General features: G+C 40.9%; 1 protein-coding gene across 2 annotated transcripts in view; it reads left to right on the top strand.

Annotated features, from left to right (window-relative positions):
* KIAA1755 (KIAA1755 ortholog) overlaps positions 1-18,390 on the top strand; it is a 525,057-nt gene that overhangs the window by 218,811 nt on the left and 287,856 nt on the right. For both annotated transcript variants that reach the window (XM_078652123.1, XM_078652122.1), the window contains exon 4: positions 16,207-16,401. In XM_078652123.1, coding sequence (XP_078508249.1) covers positions 16,207-16,401 — 195 coding nt within the window. The remainder of the gene's footprint in view (positions 1-16,206; positions 16,402-18,390) is intronic.

Here is an 18,390-nt window from a genome sequence, read left to right as displayed (position 1 = left end):
TTCGATATTTTGTCTAGTCGATATTTTTAAGTCGATATTTTTGTATTCGATATTTTTGGGTCATTTTTGCAGTCGATATTTTTTTCAACGATATTCCTATAGTCGATATTTTGTTAATGTCGATATTTTTCCGTCGATATTTTGTCCATTCGATATTATGTAGTCGATATTATGTCCAGTTACCAATATATTCAATAGACATGATTCACCATGGTTTTACATTAAGTAGGCATGTCTTTCTTTTAAAGTATTCCTGCTTTGTTTTTTTGCGTAGAGAAAATTATATTTGAAGAAAAGTATGATCACTTCCTTGACTGACTTTACCCCAGCATAGCTGGTATTTCAACATGTATTAAATCTGGTGATGACACCAATTTCCCCTGACTAAGTTTAATGAAATGAAAATGGCACTTATAAAGCACATGGCTACTCTAAGGCCTCCCAGCGCTAAGAACCGAGCCTCCAGGTGCACGCTTTACATGGCTGGGAACAGGAACGTCTTTAACTGTCTATGGAAAGAAAGATGGTCTTCTTCCAAACGAATATGATCAGGAAGGCGTTCCACCTCCTGGAAGCAATGTAGGAAAATCGCAGGCCTCCACTTCTGGCCCTATAAATTCTAGTTACAATGGCCATGCGTTTATTTTCTGAACGAAGGACTCTACTGGGATGGTATGGGGAAAGGATTGACTGTAAAATTGGTGGGACTTTGGAGGCCATAATCTTGTGGGTGACACAGAGGGATTTAAACTGAATCCTCTCTGCAATAGGCAGCCAGTGAAGAGAGGCTATGGCTGCTCGAGCCGATTTTCTGCAAGGAATATCTAAAAGCAGTCTGGCTGCGCAGTTCTGAACCGTCTGGAGTCTCATTATTGTGGATCTCGGAGAGCCCAAATAAAGGGCATTCGCATAGTCCAAGCAAGAAAGAATTAGGGCTTCGACTAGCATTTTCTTCGCATTGAAGGGCAATAAAGGTAGGACTTTCCTTGCCATCCTGAGTAGTCCATAGCAGCATCCTGCTACCTTCTGGGCTTGCACCTTCATGTTTAGCTTATTATCCAGTCAGACTCCCAAACTTTTTATTTGATCTTTGGTCATCGGTATGCTGCGCAGACATTTAGGCCATTTAATCATTTTAAAATACAGTTTCAGAAAAACTTGGAATATTTGAGGATTTACAATGGCTAGTAATTACTGAGTGGGCAATTAACATTGAAATAAAAGGTAGTGATTTTATATGTGACTGAAGGTAGAAACCCCCCAACTTCCTGTTTAGCACTTTTCCAGCTTTCTACAAGTCAGTTGAATTGAACTGCACAAAATCATATACAGAAGTGTTTAAATCTTCTTAAGCGCTTTCAAAATAAAGGGATTGGAGTGATTACACCAAATTTGGACTTTGCCTTACTTTCCAAATTTAGCAATGATGGTTGTTTATTTACCTGCTGAAAGTTGTCGAGGGGAAGAAACACTTCAAGATTATACTTACAATATAGTCTTGCTTTAAAGACCAATAAAGAGCCAAATGCAGGCATATAATTGATTCAGCATAGAAGACAGAGTAATAAGTTCCAAAATTAGTACACAACCCAAGATGTATGCGGAATCCAAGTCCTTTTTCATTAGAAAGAAAAGCATACATTATCTTTCCCTACACTACTCTCATTAATTATGTTTATGGCTGTTTCCCCTATCTCATTTCTCAAAGGTGTCAGCACCTGTAGACTTCCTTAGAAGTACTCACGACTCGATGGGTCAAGATAGCTTAAGGCTATGGAGATCACTATTAAGATGCTCCTTCTCCTCTGAAAATCTAGAAGTCTGATTTCTCTTTCCATGCGCATAATACAAAAAGACAAACTCAGCGCCCCCCCCCCTAAATGTATCACATGACGAAATATTTCACTCTCCAAGGTTGTGGTGATTTTCCATAACTTCTCTAATTAAATCCTCTTTTCTTTGAGTGGCCTTGTTGTGCAGATAGGCCAGGCACAGAAGATATCCTCCCTTCCATTCCAGTTATCTTCTTAAAGTGAAGTAACGATGTTGAATTCTTTATACCTTCAATGGGATGAGAGCATACTGTTCCTGTTCACAAGAACAATTCATTTAATTATTTCTTTTAGCTATCAAGAGTTGCAAAACTATCAACAACCTGCAGCTCTGGGTCTACTGTGCAGGCAACTTAAACAACACACAGTTACATTGCTCTGAATATAATGTTGTTCTACACATTATGAATACAGAAATGATAGTGTCTCTAATACATATAAATCCTAATTAAAGATACACGTTATGATTCTATGTTTAAAATGTTGAATAAATGCATTTGATAACCGAAAAACATTGCACACAATACAAATATAGATAAATGCATTTAAACCATGAGTATAATGCCCCCATATATTTTACAGTGCTGTGTGCGCTCTATCAGTTGCTTCTGATTGGAAGCAGTCAGTGAAATAATTATCCTTCTAATAGTGACCTAGACCCTCCCAATGAACTGATGATGCAGTGGTCCGTTCATTATGTAAAAAGAAATATTGTATTTCAACCTTAATAAGTTGAGTGTTTTTGGTGAAGGGAACAGTGCTTTACCCAGCACGTTATGAATACAGAAATATAGTGTCTCTAATACATATAAATCCTACTTAAAGATACACATTATGATTCTATGTGTAAAATGTTGAATAAATGCATTTGATAACCATAATACACTGCACACAATACAAATATAGATAAATGTGTTTAAACCATGAGTACAATGCACCCATATGTTTTACAGTTCTGTGTGTGCTCTATCAGTTCACCCCTCTTATGACTAGTGTCTTAACAACAACATCTTAGTTTCTTATAATTTTTCTTTGCAGAAGAGAACGATCTAAACAGAAGTTGTAGCTTGCTGTCCCTGTCTGAATTTCTCTAACCCTTAAGGTGCAGATAATGACTGTCCTGCAGTTGTTGTAACTGCTGCTCTCATTTCTTTAAGGAGTGTTCATTATGATGTGCCTTTTGCCATTTGTAAGCCTTAATGGCTCCCAATAACACAATGATACAAATGACTTATTTTATGATGCAGCCGAATCACGCACATCTTGGTGTATCTCTGATATGTTACTGATATATTTTTGTATCACAACTTTTGTCTGGAATATACTTGCAGCACTGTTGAACTTTCAGTAGTTTACAGACTCCTCCAGCATTTGCTAGGAGGACATCTAAAGCAAGCCGATTTTGAAGAACCATAGCTCTAATCGAGACTATCTCCCCATCAACGAGTAATAAGATTTGGGCCGTATTCACAGATAGTTTATCCACTATTGTTGCCAGTTATTTTCCTAGCATTCAAATTAACACCCATACTGGGTATCATGGCTCCAAATATGTCCCCAACAATTTCTCCAGCACTTGCACCATGATTTCCTCTGTGAATGCCTTTTCCTTCTAGAGGCCATAGATCATCTACATGGAAGATTTTGGGAAATTTCACTGCTAGATAACATGTACCATACCAATTATTGGGTAATTTCACATAAGCACTTTTTCCACACACAAAATACACATTTGGTACTATGGTTAATTTGTCCAATAAGGCCTTTCTTATTGCCTCCTCTATTAGGAAAATGTGTTTGCAATCACTCTCACCCACAAATATTTTGTCATAATAAGTTGACCGTGTCTAATGCATAACTTCCCTTTTTGCTGAAAGTCTAAAGCTATGGGACCAGAGCTTCCCTTCACCTTATGATCTAGTTCTTCCTGTGTCCATGGGATAACTTTATACTTTGGATCTGGTCTAAATAAGGTCTGTCTATGACGATCTTCTATCTGATCCACGAATTTCTTTTCAATATCCGTCAACATGCAAGGCAGGTTGTGTCTATGAGCATACGAAATATCTATGTAATAGTAGGCACAAAATACTTGGACATTCTCTCTACATCCTTATAGTAATCACATTTATTCATGTACTTTAGAACTAGAACTTCTGAGAGTACCACATCATAATTTGAAAAATAGTATTTAAAGTGGGCCTTACTATAAAACATGCTTAGCAACACACTACATATGATGCCATAAGTCAAAGATAAGTGATGATATTGGAAGCCCTCTTCAACTGATGCGGGTAATTGTATGCACGCTTAACAATCTTTCACTTCCATTGTGTCTACATATTCAAACAACAAGTGAGCATACGCATTCAAAGTAAAATCTCCTTTTGATAAATCTACGTGTAGCATCCGGCTAGTTTCCTTGATCATATCTCTATCTTTAGCAGATGCACCCTCTCCTACATCTGCAGTAGATGGGGTAGGTGTTATTTCATTCTTTTCAGCATCGTGAGACCCCACCAACGATGTAACAATCATCACAGCTACGGCAATAAGCACCATAACTATAAGGGTACCAATTATGCGGTTTTGTTTGCGTCCTGACTTCTCGGACTCAATTTTTAATCACGATTCAGCTTTAAACGTATTGGAATTTAACAGTGTCTCTGGTCTTCTTTACTTGCCTTCATTGTCTTTTCTCCATTTGATTCTTTTCTCAATGTTCAGTTCAACAATACTAAACCTATTGAAGAGACAAAGTCAGCCCTGACCCTCAATTCTTCTGTCTATTGAAAGTCCCTAATTTTAAATCTTCTTCCTCATGGGCTAGGTTATCTTCTTTCTAAGGTCTATAAGATTTCTCTTACAGTTCACTCTATATCATTTATGATGTTTGATCCAAGCATGGCAAGAACAAGCTGCAATATTTCAGCACAAATTTCTCCTATTTCTTGTGCAGTTGACTGTCGACCAAAAGTAGGGAAAGTAACTTGGCTGAGGATCAAAAAGCGCAACCCACTCAGCCTTGGTGGATCGGGGACTGTCAGAGTCAGGATTCTGAAGGCATCAATTCCAGGAACTATTAACTGAAGATCAATTCTCAGGGTGTTTTCTCTGTGACTTACTGTGCCTGTTCCCAGTCTCCCAGATCTCTCCGGTATCTGCATCTGCAGCCAGGTATGTCCACTCGGGAGAAGCGTACTTTCGAGATGGTACTCTCTCCCTTCTGGATCGTCTCAGAACATCAGGTCTTTCTTCAGTTTCACTTTGATCAGATTCAGATGTTTCAGGAATCAGAGAGAGATCTTTCTCAGATGCAAGTCTTAAGTTCAGCCTTTCTTTCTTTGTTGACCACTTTGTTGTTGCAACGTCTGCTCTCCGTTCTTCCTCTTGATCTGATCCTTCTGCACCAGGCGGCTCACTCTGCTCTGGTTCAAAGTTCACTTCCACAATATCATCTATCTCTGAGTCTGCATTCACTTCAGGAGTCGTTTGATTTATTCTTTCTTGCTCGGCTGATTGTTCCACTTCATCAAGAGTTCTCACGATTGGGCTAGTTCCTTTTGTTTCTGATGCACTCTCAATTGCACTTCTCGGAACAACAGGAGTCGTATCCTCCACAGGTTTTTGAATTCTGCAAGTATGTGAAGCGTGTATCCAATTTGGCAATCCTCCACACTTCACCGCTGTACTTATGACTAGAAGCTCCTGGCATGGTCCTTGCCAGCGAAAATCAAGGCAGCTCTTCCTCACGTGCTTTCCGACAAGCACCCAGTCACCAGGGCTTAGATCATGCAGCAGGTCTCTCGAGGTGGATGCAGTCGCAGCCTCGACCTGGTGGGACACAGAATTAACCACATCAGCCAGTCCTTTACAATAATCCATAACCAAATCATCTGTAATGTTTATCAATGCTGTAGCTGGCACCATAGGTAGTCGCATATCTCTTCACATCAATATTTCCTGGGGAGAGAGCCCTGTTCTCCTATCAGGTGTAATACGCAGACTCATCAGCACAAGAGGAAGCGCATCAGGCCATTTCAATGAAGTTGACGAACACACCTTTGACACTCTCATTTTCATTGTGCCATTTACTTGTTCTACCAGACCAGAAGCCTCGGACCTGTAGCTGCAATGTAATCTTTGGTCTATTTTCAAAGCTGCACATAATAATTTCATAAGTTCGCTATGGAAGTGTGTTCCTCTATCTGTCTCCACTGAGGTCGGAATTCTGAACCGCGGTATCAGTTCCCTTAAGAGCTGTTTTGCCACTGTGAGACTGTCACATTGCCTAGTTGGATACACCTCAACCCAACATGAAAAGATACAGACCACCACCAAGACATATCTCAACCTATTGCATCTTGGCATCTCAATGAAATCCAACTGTATTCTATTGAAAGGACCTGCTTATCTTCCAATGTGACTCTTCGTAACCACAGTTCTTTTTCCCACATTCATTTGTTGACATGTAACACACCTGTGACAGACTGCTTCAGCATGCACGCGAAATTGGGTGTTAAACCACGTTTGCCTAAACACTCGCACCATGGCATCTCTTCCAAGATGAACTGCTCTGTGAATCTGCCGTGCCATTTGGGCTCAATAAACAGTTAGGTAACACTGCCCTTTCATCTGTTGATATCCAAATGCCATCATCTCTCTTTTGACAGCCTTCCCTAACCCATGACGTTGCTTCCTCCTCTGAGACCTCATCTTGTAGTCGCTTAACCTCGTCCCATATATCTGCCACAGCCAACATCATGCTGAGCTCGGTCTCTTCTGTACTTTCTCCTACATATCCTCCATTGAAAATACAAACATGTAGTGCACAAAAACGACGTACTTCATCAGCATAATTATTGCCCTTGGTGACAAAATCTTCTCCTTTCCCATGGGCTGTACATTTAACAACCGCTACGGCTTTAGGTCTCTGTAAGGCTTCAAGTAAGTGACATATATATTCTCCATTATGGATAGGGGATCCTGATGGCGTTAAAAATCCCCTCTGAGACCATAACTGTCCAAAGTCGTGAACCACTCCAAACCCATATTGGCTGTCCGTATAGATAGTTACTCGAACTCCATCTGCGATAGTACAGGCACGTGTCAGAGCAATAATTTTAGCCACTTGAGCTGAACATACTCTGTTTAAACAGGCAGCTTCGACCACTCCCAAAATAGTACATACACCAAAAGCTGCTCTCAGACACCCTTCATTGTCTCTTAGGCATGAACCGTCAACAAAAAGGATCAAATCAGATTCTGGCAGCGGTTCATCAACAATGTCAGGTCTGGATTTGGTAGATAGTTCAGTAACATCCAGACGGTCATGCTCTTCACAGTCTTCTCCTTCCTCTTGTGGAAGAGGCAACGATGTAGCAGGGTTCAAGGTAGTACAGCGCTTTAGAGTAACATTTTCAGCAGCTAATATGACTTGTTCATATTTTGTAAGCCTATTGTTTGTTAGGTGTTGTGTTTTTGTCCTGGTCATTAACAGTTCTACTGAATGTGGCACATACACCACAAGTGGGTGACCCATTACTATACTTTCACATCTCTAAATGCTGACACCTGTTGCAGCAGCGGATTTGAGACATCCGGGCAACGCAGAAGCTACAGGATCTAATGTAGCGGAAAAGTAAGCCACTGGTCTACGGGCACCTCCATGTGTCTGTACGAGGACCGCTAATTCACATTCTTCTTTCTCACACAGAAGAGCAAAAACGCTTTATTGTAATCTGGCATTCCCAGCGCTGGAGCGCGACATAGGCTCTCTCTCAGCTCATGGAAGGCACTCAAGCTGTCATCATCCCATGGTACCAAATCACTTATATCTTTTCGAGTTAATCTCAAAAGTGGCTTTGCTTGCCAGGAAACTTTGGTATCCACTGTCAACAATAGCCAACCATTCCCAAAAACATGCAGACTTCTTTTTGTGTTTTCGGAGTTCCCATTTTCAGGATCGTCTCTATGCGATCTGGTGACACCCTTCGTTTTCCCTTTTCAATTTGATGACCCAGATTCTGCACTTCTGTTTGACAATACTGAAGCTTGTTTGGAGACACTTTGTGTCCATTCTCTGCCAAATGATTGAACAAAGCCACTGTATAAATCCTGCAAGTATCCTCAGTCTCTGATGCGACCAATAGGTCATCGATATATTGGACCAGGACTGAGTTTTGGGGCATTACTAATCCTTCAAGGTTCTTTTGCAAACATTGGCTAAAGATAGAGGGACTTTCTGGTAGCCCCTATGGGATCCTACACCATGTTAACTCATGGTTGTCTATCCTAAATGCAAAAATATACTGGCTATCTTCATGCAATGGTGTGGAGAAAAAGGCCTGGCACAAATCAATGACTGTGAACCATTCGGCTTCACATGGTATCTGAAATAGTATAAAAGCTGGATTTGGTACCACAGGACAACATGGGATCACGATTTCATTGACCCTGCGCAATTCCTGCACTATACTGTACTTGCCGCAAGGCTTCTATAGTCCCAATGTAGGTGAATTACAAGGACTTCCTCTTATCTCCTTCAGAATGCCTTGTGCAATCATGGACTCAATCACAGGTCGTATTGCAGCCATAGTTTCTGGAGCCAATTTATACTGCGGAATTCGTGGAAATTATGCATTGGGTTTGACCTGTATCTTCACAGGTTCAACACCCTGAATCAATCTAATTTCCTCACCTGTGAAATCCCACACCTTCAGTGAAACTGAATCCCTCAGGTCATATGATAAATCTTCTATTGTGAGAACCACAAACAGTTCTGCACACAAACTCATATTGGCCATTTTAAAATCAGTGTCGTCATCATATGTTTGCAACTCCCCACCCCTTGGAGTGCATGATATGGAACAATTTAGCTTGCACAAAAGATCTTGCCCCAATAGACAAACTGAGCTAGAATCACACACCACAAACTGGTGTTTATCCTGAAACGGATTAGTCATTTTCAAACTAACCACTCCTACAATTTGAATCGATTTTCCTGATAGGTTTAAATCTGGGACCACTTCTGTCCTTACTGTGGAGTCTGCAGCTTCAGTATCTAACAAAAATGTAACAGGATGGCCATTCACCTATGCATCCACAAACGATCTACTTCGATCCACTTCCAGGGCAGCACCCAAAGTGCATTCTCCCTTCTCCCCCTCTGACACTCATAGGGGTCTTGTATTTGATCTAATCTGTCTTTCTTTTATCTCAAAGTAAGGCATCTGCTGATATGTCTGATTATTCATGGGTATTCTGGGAGGTTGTGGTATCTGCATTTGGGACTCACAACTGCCTCCATACATGGATCTGGGTATTGTCACAGTATTCACACCTTCTGACATTTGTCCCTCTCCTTCATATTGCAATTGATTTGCTGGATTCCGTCTACATTCGCACTTCCAATGCCCAATTTTGTGACAGTAATGACACGCTGTCACGCGTTTTTGATGTGCCACCCACTCAGCTCCCATACCAGCATCTGTACCCCTTCCTCTACCATGTCTAGGTTGAGTTACCGTCTGTTGGATCATTCTTCTACCTCAACCCATCGCTCCTCCAACTCCTTGCACCCAATCGGGCCTTTCGGCATTTCTCGCCTGAACCAACATTAACTTTTCCTTTGTCTTCTTTTGTGCTGCCTCCACCTGTTCACTGCAATATTTTGCATATCGCAAAATTTCGTCAACAGACTTGTTCTGCCAACATATCAAGTGGTGTATCATCAAACTGATATCGGATCTCAACCCTGTATCACTGCTCTCTTCTGTCTTACTCTGCCCTTCAGACCCTCCTTTTAGCAACCTGAATGGATATAGGCATTCTCCCTCTCTGGTGTCTACTCAACACCTCTTTAATTGTGCATCCCACCTAGATTCCTTATATGCCTTCATTGCCTTCTTCATTCTTCCCTGTGTAACTTCTCTTCTCTTTGCCATTGCTGCTCTCATCCATGCGTCTAAAGCATTAAATTGCGTTGGTCTGGGTGGAGGCTTCAGAGAAGACATCACTCCTCTCAACTGATACAACACCTCCACCCGAAATAACCCATAATGAGGGAAAGCCAATTCTCCCTCATTCTCTGTAATCTTGTGCCAATTTTGCAGCCACACTATGGTATGGAGTCCTACATTGGTTGTCATGTAATGTGCTGGAGTATCCTCTGGTGGAGCTTCTTCTCTCACCCGAGTTACCACGCCTGTGTCACCTCTACACATATCACGCAATACCTTAAAACATCTCATTGTAAAATCAATTATTTGCAATCCAGAATTCAATATTAAAGCTATGGACGGACTTCAACCAATCCCAGCGCGGTGTTACACCAACCAACCTATCCCATCCCGGCTTGCACTGACGTCACAACTCCCTCCTTGCAGCGGCTCACCCTCCTTTACAATTTATCTTCATACACTCGCTCACACACATTCGCACACAAGTAACTGTATAACCAAAAGTTATTAACCAAGTGACTGCTTCCTACTACAGCCACAATAACTTACAGTCACATAAACAAATAATTGTCTGTCTGCTAAAAGATTGATAGAACACTCTTACAAGAACATCCGCTATGACCCCCGACCTGCGTTGGTCACCCAATTGCTGTAGTCTACCCCTGGTACCTGAGGCTTTCCACCGCGATGTTACTCTTCATTCACACAAAGTTCCCTATGACAAGTGGATCACCGATAGCGCTTCACAACACCCACAATTTGATCGGACGATCACATATACAAACTATCCTGGGATCTTGGACTTCTCTTGAGTCTGCTCACCAAAACATCCTGATCTGCACGTGTTAAGACCAGTAAACCGATTAACCCACAATCACTCAACTTGCATTCTCACTTCGCAAGACAACACAAAATTAAGTAATCACCGCAATCTAACACACCATACAGTTTCATCCTCCTCTACCACTGCTTCCCCTGCACCATCAGCATCCGCCGACCTCCATCAATCTTCGTTCTTCTGCCGTCTTCTACGCCAAGTCCAGAGCCAGATTGTTCTCCTCTTCTACTCTAAATCTATCAATTTCCCCTCACTATAGAGGCAAACCATCCTCTGCTACTATTTGATTACACAAAATTTGGACCTTGCCTTACTTTCCAAATTTAGCAATGATGGTCTTTTATTTGCCTGATGAAAGTTGTCGAGGGGAAGAAACACTTCAATATTATACTTACAATGTAGTCAGACTCAGAATTCTAGTTCATGAACTTTATTATAAGGCCAAAACTAATTGGAAACATACGCAACGGAGCATTAGTGAGTATAGGTACAGGAAAATCAATACAGTGACAAATCTACGCATATAATTGATTAGGCATAGAAGAAACAGATTAATAAACTCCAAAATTAGTAAACAACTCAAGATGGAGGCGGAATCCAAGTCCTTTTTCATTAGGAAGGAAAGCATAAATTACCTTTCCCTACACTACTCTCATTAATGATGTTTCTGGCTGTTTCCCCTATCTCATTTCTCAAAGGTGTCAGCACGTGTAGAATTCCTTAGCAGTACTCACGTCTAAATGGGTCAAGATAGCTTAAGGCTATGGAGCTCACTCTTAAGATGCTCCTTCTCCTCCGAAAATCTAGAAGTCTGATTTCTCTGTCCCTGCATATAATACAAAAAGACAAACTCAGCCCCCCTCCTAAATGTATCACATGGCAAATTATTTTACTCTCCAAGATTGTGGTGATCTTCCATAACTTCTCTAATTAAATCTTCTTTTCTTCGAGTGGCCTTGGAGTGCAGATAGGCCAGGCACCGATTATATCCTCCCTTCCCGCTTCTCAGACTCTTCAAAGACATTCCAGTTATCTCCTTAATATGAAGTAACAATGTTGAATTCTTTATACCTGCAATGGGATGAGAGCATACTGTTCCTGTTCACAAAAACAATTCATTTAATTATTTATTTTAGCTACCAAGAGTAGCGAAACTATCAACAACCTGCAGCTTTGGGCCTACTGTGAAGGCAACTTAAACAACACACAGATACAGTGCTATGAATATAATGTTGTTCTACACATTATGAATAGAGAAATGATAGTGTCTCTAATACATATAAATCCTACTTAAAGATACACGTTATGATTCTGTTTAAAATGTTGAATAAATGGATTTGATAACCGAAAAACATTGCACACAATACAAATATAGATAAATGCATTTAAACCATGAGTATAATGCCCCCATATATTTTAGAGTGCTGTGTGCGCTCTGTCAGTTGCTTCTGATTGGAAGCAGTCAGTGAAATAATTATCCTTCTAATAGTGGCCTAGACCCTCCCAATGAACTGATGATGCAGTGGTCCGTTCATTATGTAAAAAGAAATATTGTATTTCAACCTTAATAAGTTGAGTGTTTTTGGTGAAGGGAACAGTGCTTTACCCAGCCGGTTTCTTTTCGAGTGGTGCCACTGTGTTTGACGTGTGAACCGTAAAACTGCAGCTCAGCTAATTGGTCTGAAAAACAAGTTCAACAATATCTCAATGTTGTTTTTCTGAGAATGATTGAAACTGAAAACAATCAATCCTAGAAAAAGATTGAATATATCTTGAAACACATGAGTACGGTCCATCATTAGGCCCTCCGTTTTTACAGTAGATGCCATGTCCTTGTGCCTAGGACTCCACCATTAAGAGAGACAACCCCCAGTAGTAATACATTTTGTATTTATATTTTTCTTCCTTGTCCCATTTCAGATCAGATCAGATTTTGTTTCTGTTTTGAATTTAATACTCTCCAATACAATGTCACTAAACAGTGAAGTCAGCTATGGTATTTATTCCACATGTGTTAATGTGTTTCATGAATCTTAGCTCTCAATCATATTCTTGACACAACGTGGAATGTGCCTGCTCGGAGAACCTATAATATGATGAGATCAATAATATTTTTCTGAGTAACTGCTTGGTGCAGGTTTTCAGCACTTCAAGTTCACATCTGCATTCTGATATATCATAGGGAGCATCTGAATATACAAATACATTTTGCTTATTTTTGACATTCAAAGACTTCAGCATAATGGCTTTTGACAAAATCTGTGTCTTAAATCTGACCTCTCTTTAAGAACTGGGAATAGAACATTGTGGGCTAAGTTAATAGTACAATTTACTGGGGCATCAGGAAAAATAAGTTCCTTATTCAAGCTTGCAAACAAATTCAATTAAGATCTGCACTATTCCTTTGTCTCTGGTATTCCTAAAAATTTTAGGTTGGAATGGCAAGCTTGACTTTCCAATTGTTCATTGTTCTCCTTCAGCAAAAGGAGTTCCAATAAATTAGACATGCTTTACGCCTAAATTTGAGCGTGTGTAGCTTGTAAGCTTGTGTTATAGCCATTCAGAGTCCTAAATTTGGCTCCCTAGTAGACCCCTGCCACATTAGTCCAAATTGTGGCAGCAGAAGTAATTAATCCACTTGTAAATAAGCTACTTAAATATTCTCTTGCATCGGCGGTGGTCCCAACCAGCTGGAAACAGGCAAAGATGCTCCCACTCTTAAAGAAGCCAGCAGTTGGACCCAAGTAATGGAATTGTTTACATTTAATATTACACTTGTGCTTGTGCAGTCACACAAGCAATGCTTACATTAGAATTAGCGGTAATGGCCCGTGGCTGCTCTTTTCCACGTTTTGTTCCAAATGCTGCTGCTAGTTAGTTTGCGGCTGGAAACCACAGGAGGTGGAGGCAAACCCATGGGCTCCTGCTTTTATCAATGAATGTGTCTTAAAAAACTCACCACTCCTGTGATGTTTTTTGTATTGGAAATAAGACAATGTCCAGGCTCTAATAAGGAGGTTTTCCAAGTTAGCTTTATTGCAGGCACAACCTGACGTCAGTCCTCTCCCTGGTGTCAGCAGCAACTGACTTCCATGGAATTCCCTCCGCCTTACAATCTAAAGCAGAACCATGCAATAGAACATATGCAAATGTAAGAATGCACTACATCATAACACTTATTATCCACCTGTCATATTTACTGATGAGCTTGAGGCGCTGCATGAGCTCATTGACAATTTTGGATTATTTCTAGAGTTTGGCTCATCCGAGCCAGGTGCGCCTCCAGGACGCAAAAACGGCATGATTAATTTGAAGTGGATGAGTGCTGGGCATTCGCAGACCGCATTCCCAGTTATAACTCCTGGAGCACACCTACAGCAGATTTGAGGCTGTAGGGATGGCATGTACATAGTCTGTATTCGCAGGAGCTCACTATGAGTCGCACGACATGCCTCCCCACCAGCGTCATTAACTTGTAGCTCACATTCCATTGGCTGCACCCTCCTCATGCTCACACTGTGAGGTCTCGCATACTGATCATGTGCCCTGTGATGTCACGTCATCGCCATGTGGCAGCCTTCTTGGATTGGTCCAAAACGAATACAAAGTTACAGGGAAACAACATTCTTTGTGCAAAATAAAACTTTTGGAATAGTAAGTTTACCAGCATGACTACGAATATTTGTATCAGTGCTACCCTTGTTGCCCAACTCTTCAACCTTTCAACTTTGAATTCAGCTTACCTCTGAGTAGGTAGTCCATCATTATTTTACTGCTTTAATCTGCATTAGTTGGTACAGTTCCCATGTTTTCTAGCCCTTCCTGAGAAACCTCTAATACCTTGGAAGATATGTATCCATTTGTTTGAACACGTTGTCAGTGCAATTGACGCAGATACGTTTTTGCCAAAAAAAACTTACATTAATATCCAGTTATCTAGGCAAGGAGGGGCAATGCATTTTTGATAATCTGCACACATTAAATCTACCTTCTACTGATGCTGAAGACTAGGATGTTTATACAGAGCCAGTCCAAAGATTAAGCAAAAGTTCAGGGAACAACGTAGCATTTTACTAGAACATTTCAACTTTTTAAAAAGAAAGCAGAATTTAGAAGAAAGTGTAGAGGAGTACATCACAGCCCAAATAAATGTAGAGCCCTATTCACATAGGTAAACTGAAACGAAAGTCTAACTTTACGACTTTTAGTATTCAATCAATCAATCAATCAGGGAATTGTAAGCGTGATATTCACCCGTGAGGGTCTGAAAGCGCCGCTCTGTATAAACAAAGGGCATTTAATACTCGTAAATGCCCTTTGTGAATACCAAAAGTTGAACTTTATAACTTTCGGTATTCACAAAGGGCATGTATGAGTAGTAAATGTCCTTTGTGAATACCGAAAGTCATAAAGTTAGACTTTCTTCTCATTTTACCTTTGTGAGTCGGGCCCTATGTGTCAAACTGTATTTATGGGACGTTGTTAGATGTTTACATAAGGGATCAATTTGTTTACAGCTGCTCAGGGAAAAAGATACAGGAACGGCTCCTAAGTTGTAGAGAACCATTGCATAGTGAGGCAATACATTTAGCAAAAGGGATTGAATGTGCCATTGTGTCTAGCAAGCGTATTACTAATGAAATACCAAATACTACAAACGTTAATGCTATTCAAGAAAATTATTCTATTAAAGCACTTTCTTCCTAACGCAGGTAGGCCAAATCTTTTCATATTTAAGTTGGCACATCATGTTTCAGATGTGGGTCATGTTCTCATTTAAGCAATAGTCCTTCATGTCCAACACTTGGCAAGAGATGCCTTAAATGTCATAAAACAGGTGTTTAGAGGAAAGAATGTGTTTCAAGTGAGTAATATTCAAATGGATGGGGATGGTGCACAAGATTGTATGTATGGTATTCACAAAATGGTGCTTACTGTTGATGGAGATCTTCCAATGGATCAAAGAGTCAAAGGCTCATTCTGCGAGGTGAAGATTGGTGATTTAACTTTGCACATGATGGCTGACTCGGGTGCCCAGTCACAATAATTTTTGATGTACTATATGTTCAATAGTGGTCTAAAAGGGTATCTTTACTACCTACTGATATATTACCAAAATCATAAGGTGGCCAAGACATTAAAATGGTAGGCTATTTCTTGGAAAATGTGCCATCGCTTGGCAGACATATCCAAACTAACGTCTATGTAGCAATTAATGGTGAAGCATAGTCGGTTGGAAGGATTTGGAGAAAATGGGTTTGAAGGTGGTACCTGGGTCTGAAAATCCAGTACAACTTAATGACACGTGTTGCTTTTGTAGATGATGATGATGATGGTTTAAATAAACTTTTAGGAAGCTACCTAGGAGTGTTTGACATTAAAATTGGCAACATTTACAAAGGTTAAATACTCTGGAATTGCCTGGGAGAAAATTGGTGGGCAATTAGAGGACATGTGCAATTTTGGTTGGGCATCACTAAATGCTGCATGTTATACTCCATGCATGAAGGCTTCCAGTGGTATCTTTGTATAGGCAAAATCCTGAAAGTCCTTGTTTATGTTCTTCCTCTTCCAGATTCTGATCGAAGTGGAGCCGCAGACCTGGAAGTGACTTTGGTGCAAAGGTTGGAGTCCAAAAATGGCCTGTGGATTTCCATTGTGGGTGCTCCAGTCAAAGGATCTAATCAAATCGAGGCCATACCCAATCTAATAATTCCATGCCAGGATCTCAGCGCCAAAGTTTTCTACTCAGGAATAGCATGTCTACCAGGTAGGGTTGAGGGAAGGATGGAACTGGGGTGGTTTGGCAAGGTACTGATCAATAAAGTTACAGAAGTGGAAATAAATTCAGTTGTGTTTGGGAAAAAGTTTGGGTTGAATGATTAGGGAATAAACCTAGTACTGAAAAAAAAGATAACTGATTAAATGGGGAAGACTTGAGATGAAAAAAGAGGATTCCTGCAAAGGAGCAAAAAATGGATTTGGTAAAGAGAAAAAGCTGAAAATATGGAGGGATGAGTATATCAAGTAAATAAATGGTAAAAAGAAAAAAGAGAGGAAAGAAGAAATAATAATAGCTATTAATTGTTTTATATAAAGCTTCTTTCCGCATTTTCTAAATGTTTAAATAACTCAAGTGGCCCAACATGAAAAGATGGAAAGCTGAATTAGCCTTGACAGGCTTGAACTTCTGACCAAAGCAAACACAAGGAGATGATGCACAGAGCGCTAAAACTTTTCAGACAGTCACCCCCAGTCACAGATCTGGGTTGAATCCATCATTGTTCTTTAGCTCACTTCGCCAACCCAGTTCAGACCCAGCCATATGAACTTGTTCACCCTAAGTTGGCAGGGTATGCCCAGAAGTGGGCCCCTTGCTCACTTTGCCTCTGGATTCAAGCCAGTCTGGCTGATGAGGGGTGTTACCCCGAAACCAGTCCCAGGATGCTTGTTTCCAGTCCAGGGAAGATTGGCTTGGCAGTTCGGGCAGGATTGTTCCCATATGGAACAGGATCAAGACTGATTTGCATATGGCTGGGTCTGAACTGGGGTGGCGCAGTGAGCTAATGAACGATGATGAATTCAACCCAGATCTTTGACTGGGGGTGAGTGTCTGAAAAGTTTCAGCGCTCCGTTCATTATTTCCTTGTGTTTGCTTTGTTCCCCTAAGTTGGCAGGGTATGCCCCGAAGTGGGTCCCTTGCTCACTTTGCCTCTGGATTCAAGCTGGCCTGGCTGATGAGGTGTGTTACCCAGAAACCGGTACCAGGATGCTTGTTTCTCATCCAGAGAAGTCCTGGCTTGTCAGTTCAGTCTTGACCTTGTACCTCATGGGAACAGTCGAGCCCGAATCGCATATGGCTGGGTCTGAACTGGGCTGGTGATGTGAGCTAAAGAACAATGATAGATTCAACCAAGATCTGTGAATGGGGGCAAGTGTCTGAAAAGTTTCAGAGCTCCGTTCATCATCTCCTTGTGTTTGCTTTGTCTGCCCTAAGTTGGCAGGGTATGCCCAGAAGTGGGTCCCTTTCTTAGTTTGCCGCTGGATTTAAGCTGGCCTGGCTGATGAGGTGTGTTACCCCGAAACCAGTCCCAGGATGTTTGTTTCCAATCCAAGGAAGTCCTGGCTTGGCAGTTCAGTCTTGGCCTTGTAACTCATGGCAACAGTCCAGCTCAATTTGCATATGGCTGGGGCTGAACTGGGGTGGCGATGTGAGTTAAAGAACAATGATGGATTCAACCAAGATCTGTGACTGGGGGCAATTGTCTGAAAAGTTTCAGTGCTCCATCCATCATCTCTTTGTGTTTGCTTTGAACTTCTGTCCTGCAGGACATAGCAGATGTTAGTTTTATGTATTTAACTCCCTGAGACTGATGGATGGAAGAAAAGGAAAAATTGTAAGAGTGGTAGAGAGGAAGGAAGGATAGAATGTACTATAGAAGTGAGTGGAAGGCAAGAAAGGAGGTTAGAGGAAAGGTGAAGGAAGGAAGGATGCAAATGAGCAATCAGAAGAAAGGAAAGAAGGTTGGGTACGGAGGGGGAAGGAGGGAAGGTACAAAGGAAGGAAGAAAGTACACATAAATGGATGAAATGGAAGGAAATTAGTAGGTTTGAGGACTAGAAGACAGATGAAAGGATTTTTTTGATTTTTGTCCTCATCTCACCAATAAGCTACTACAGATCTTAAAAAGCCATAGTTTTCTAACTGGGCGCCCTTAGGCTTCCTGCACTTGCTTAGGTCAACCCGACCAGCCTCTTT

Source organism: Lissotriton helveticus, chromosome 7 (genome assembly GCF_964261635.1).
Source record: "Lissotriton helveticus chromosome 7, aLisHel1.1, whole genome shotgun sequence".
NCBI classification, from domain to species: Eukaryota; Metazoa; Chordata; class Amphibia; order Caudata; family Salamandridae; genus Lissotriton; species Lissotriton helveticus.
Note: the sequence above shows the minus strand (reverse complement) of the source record. Positions and strands in the feature narration are given on the sequence as shown.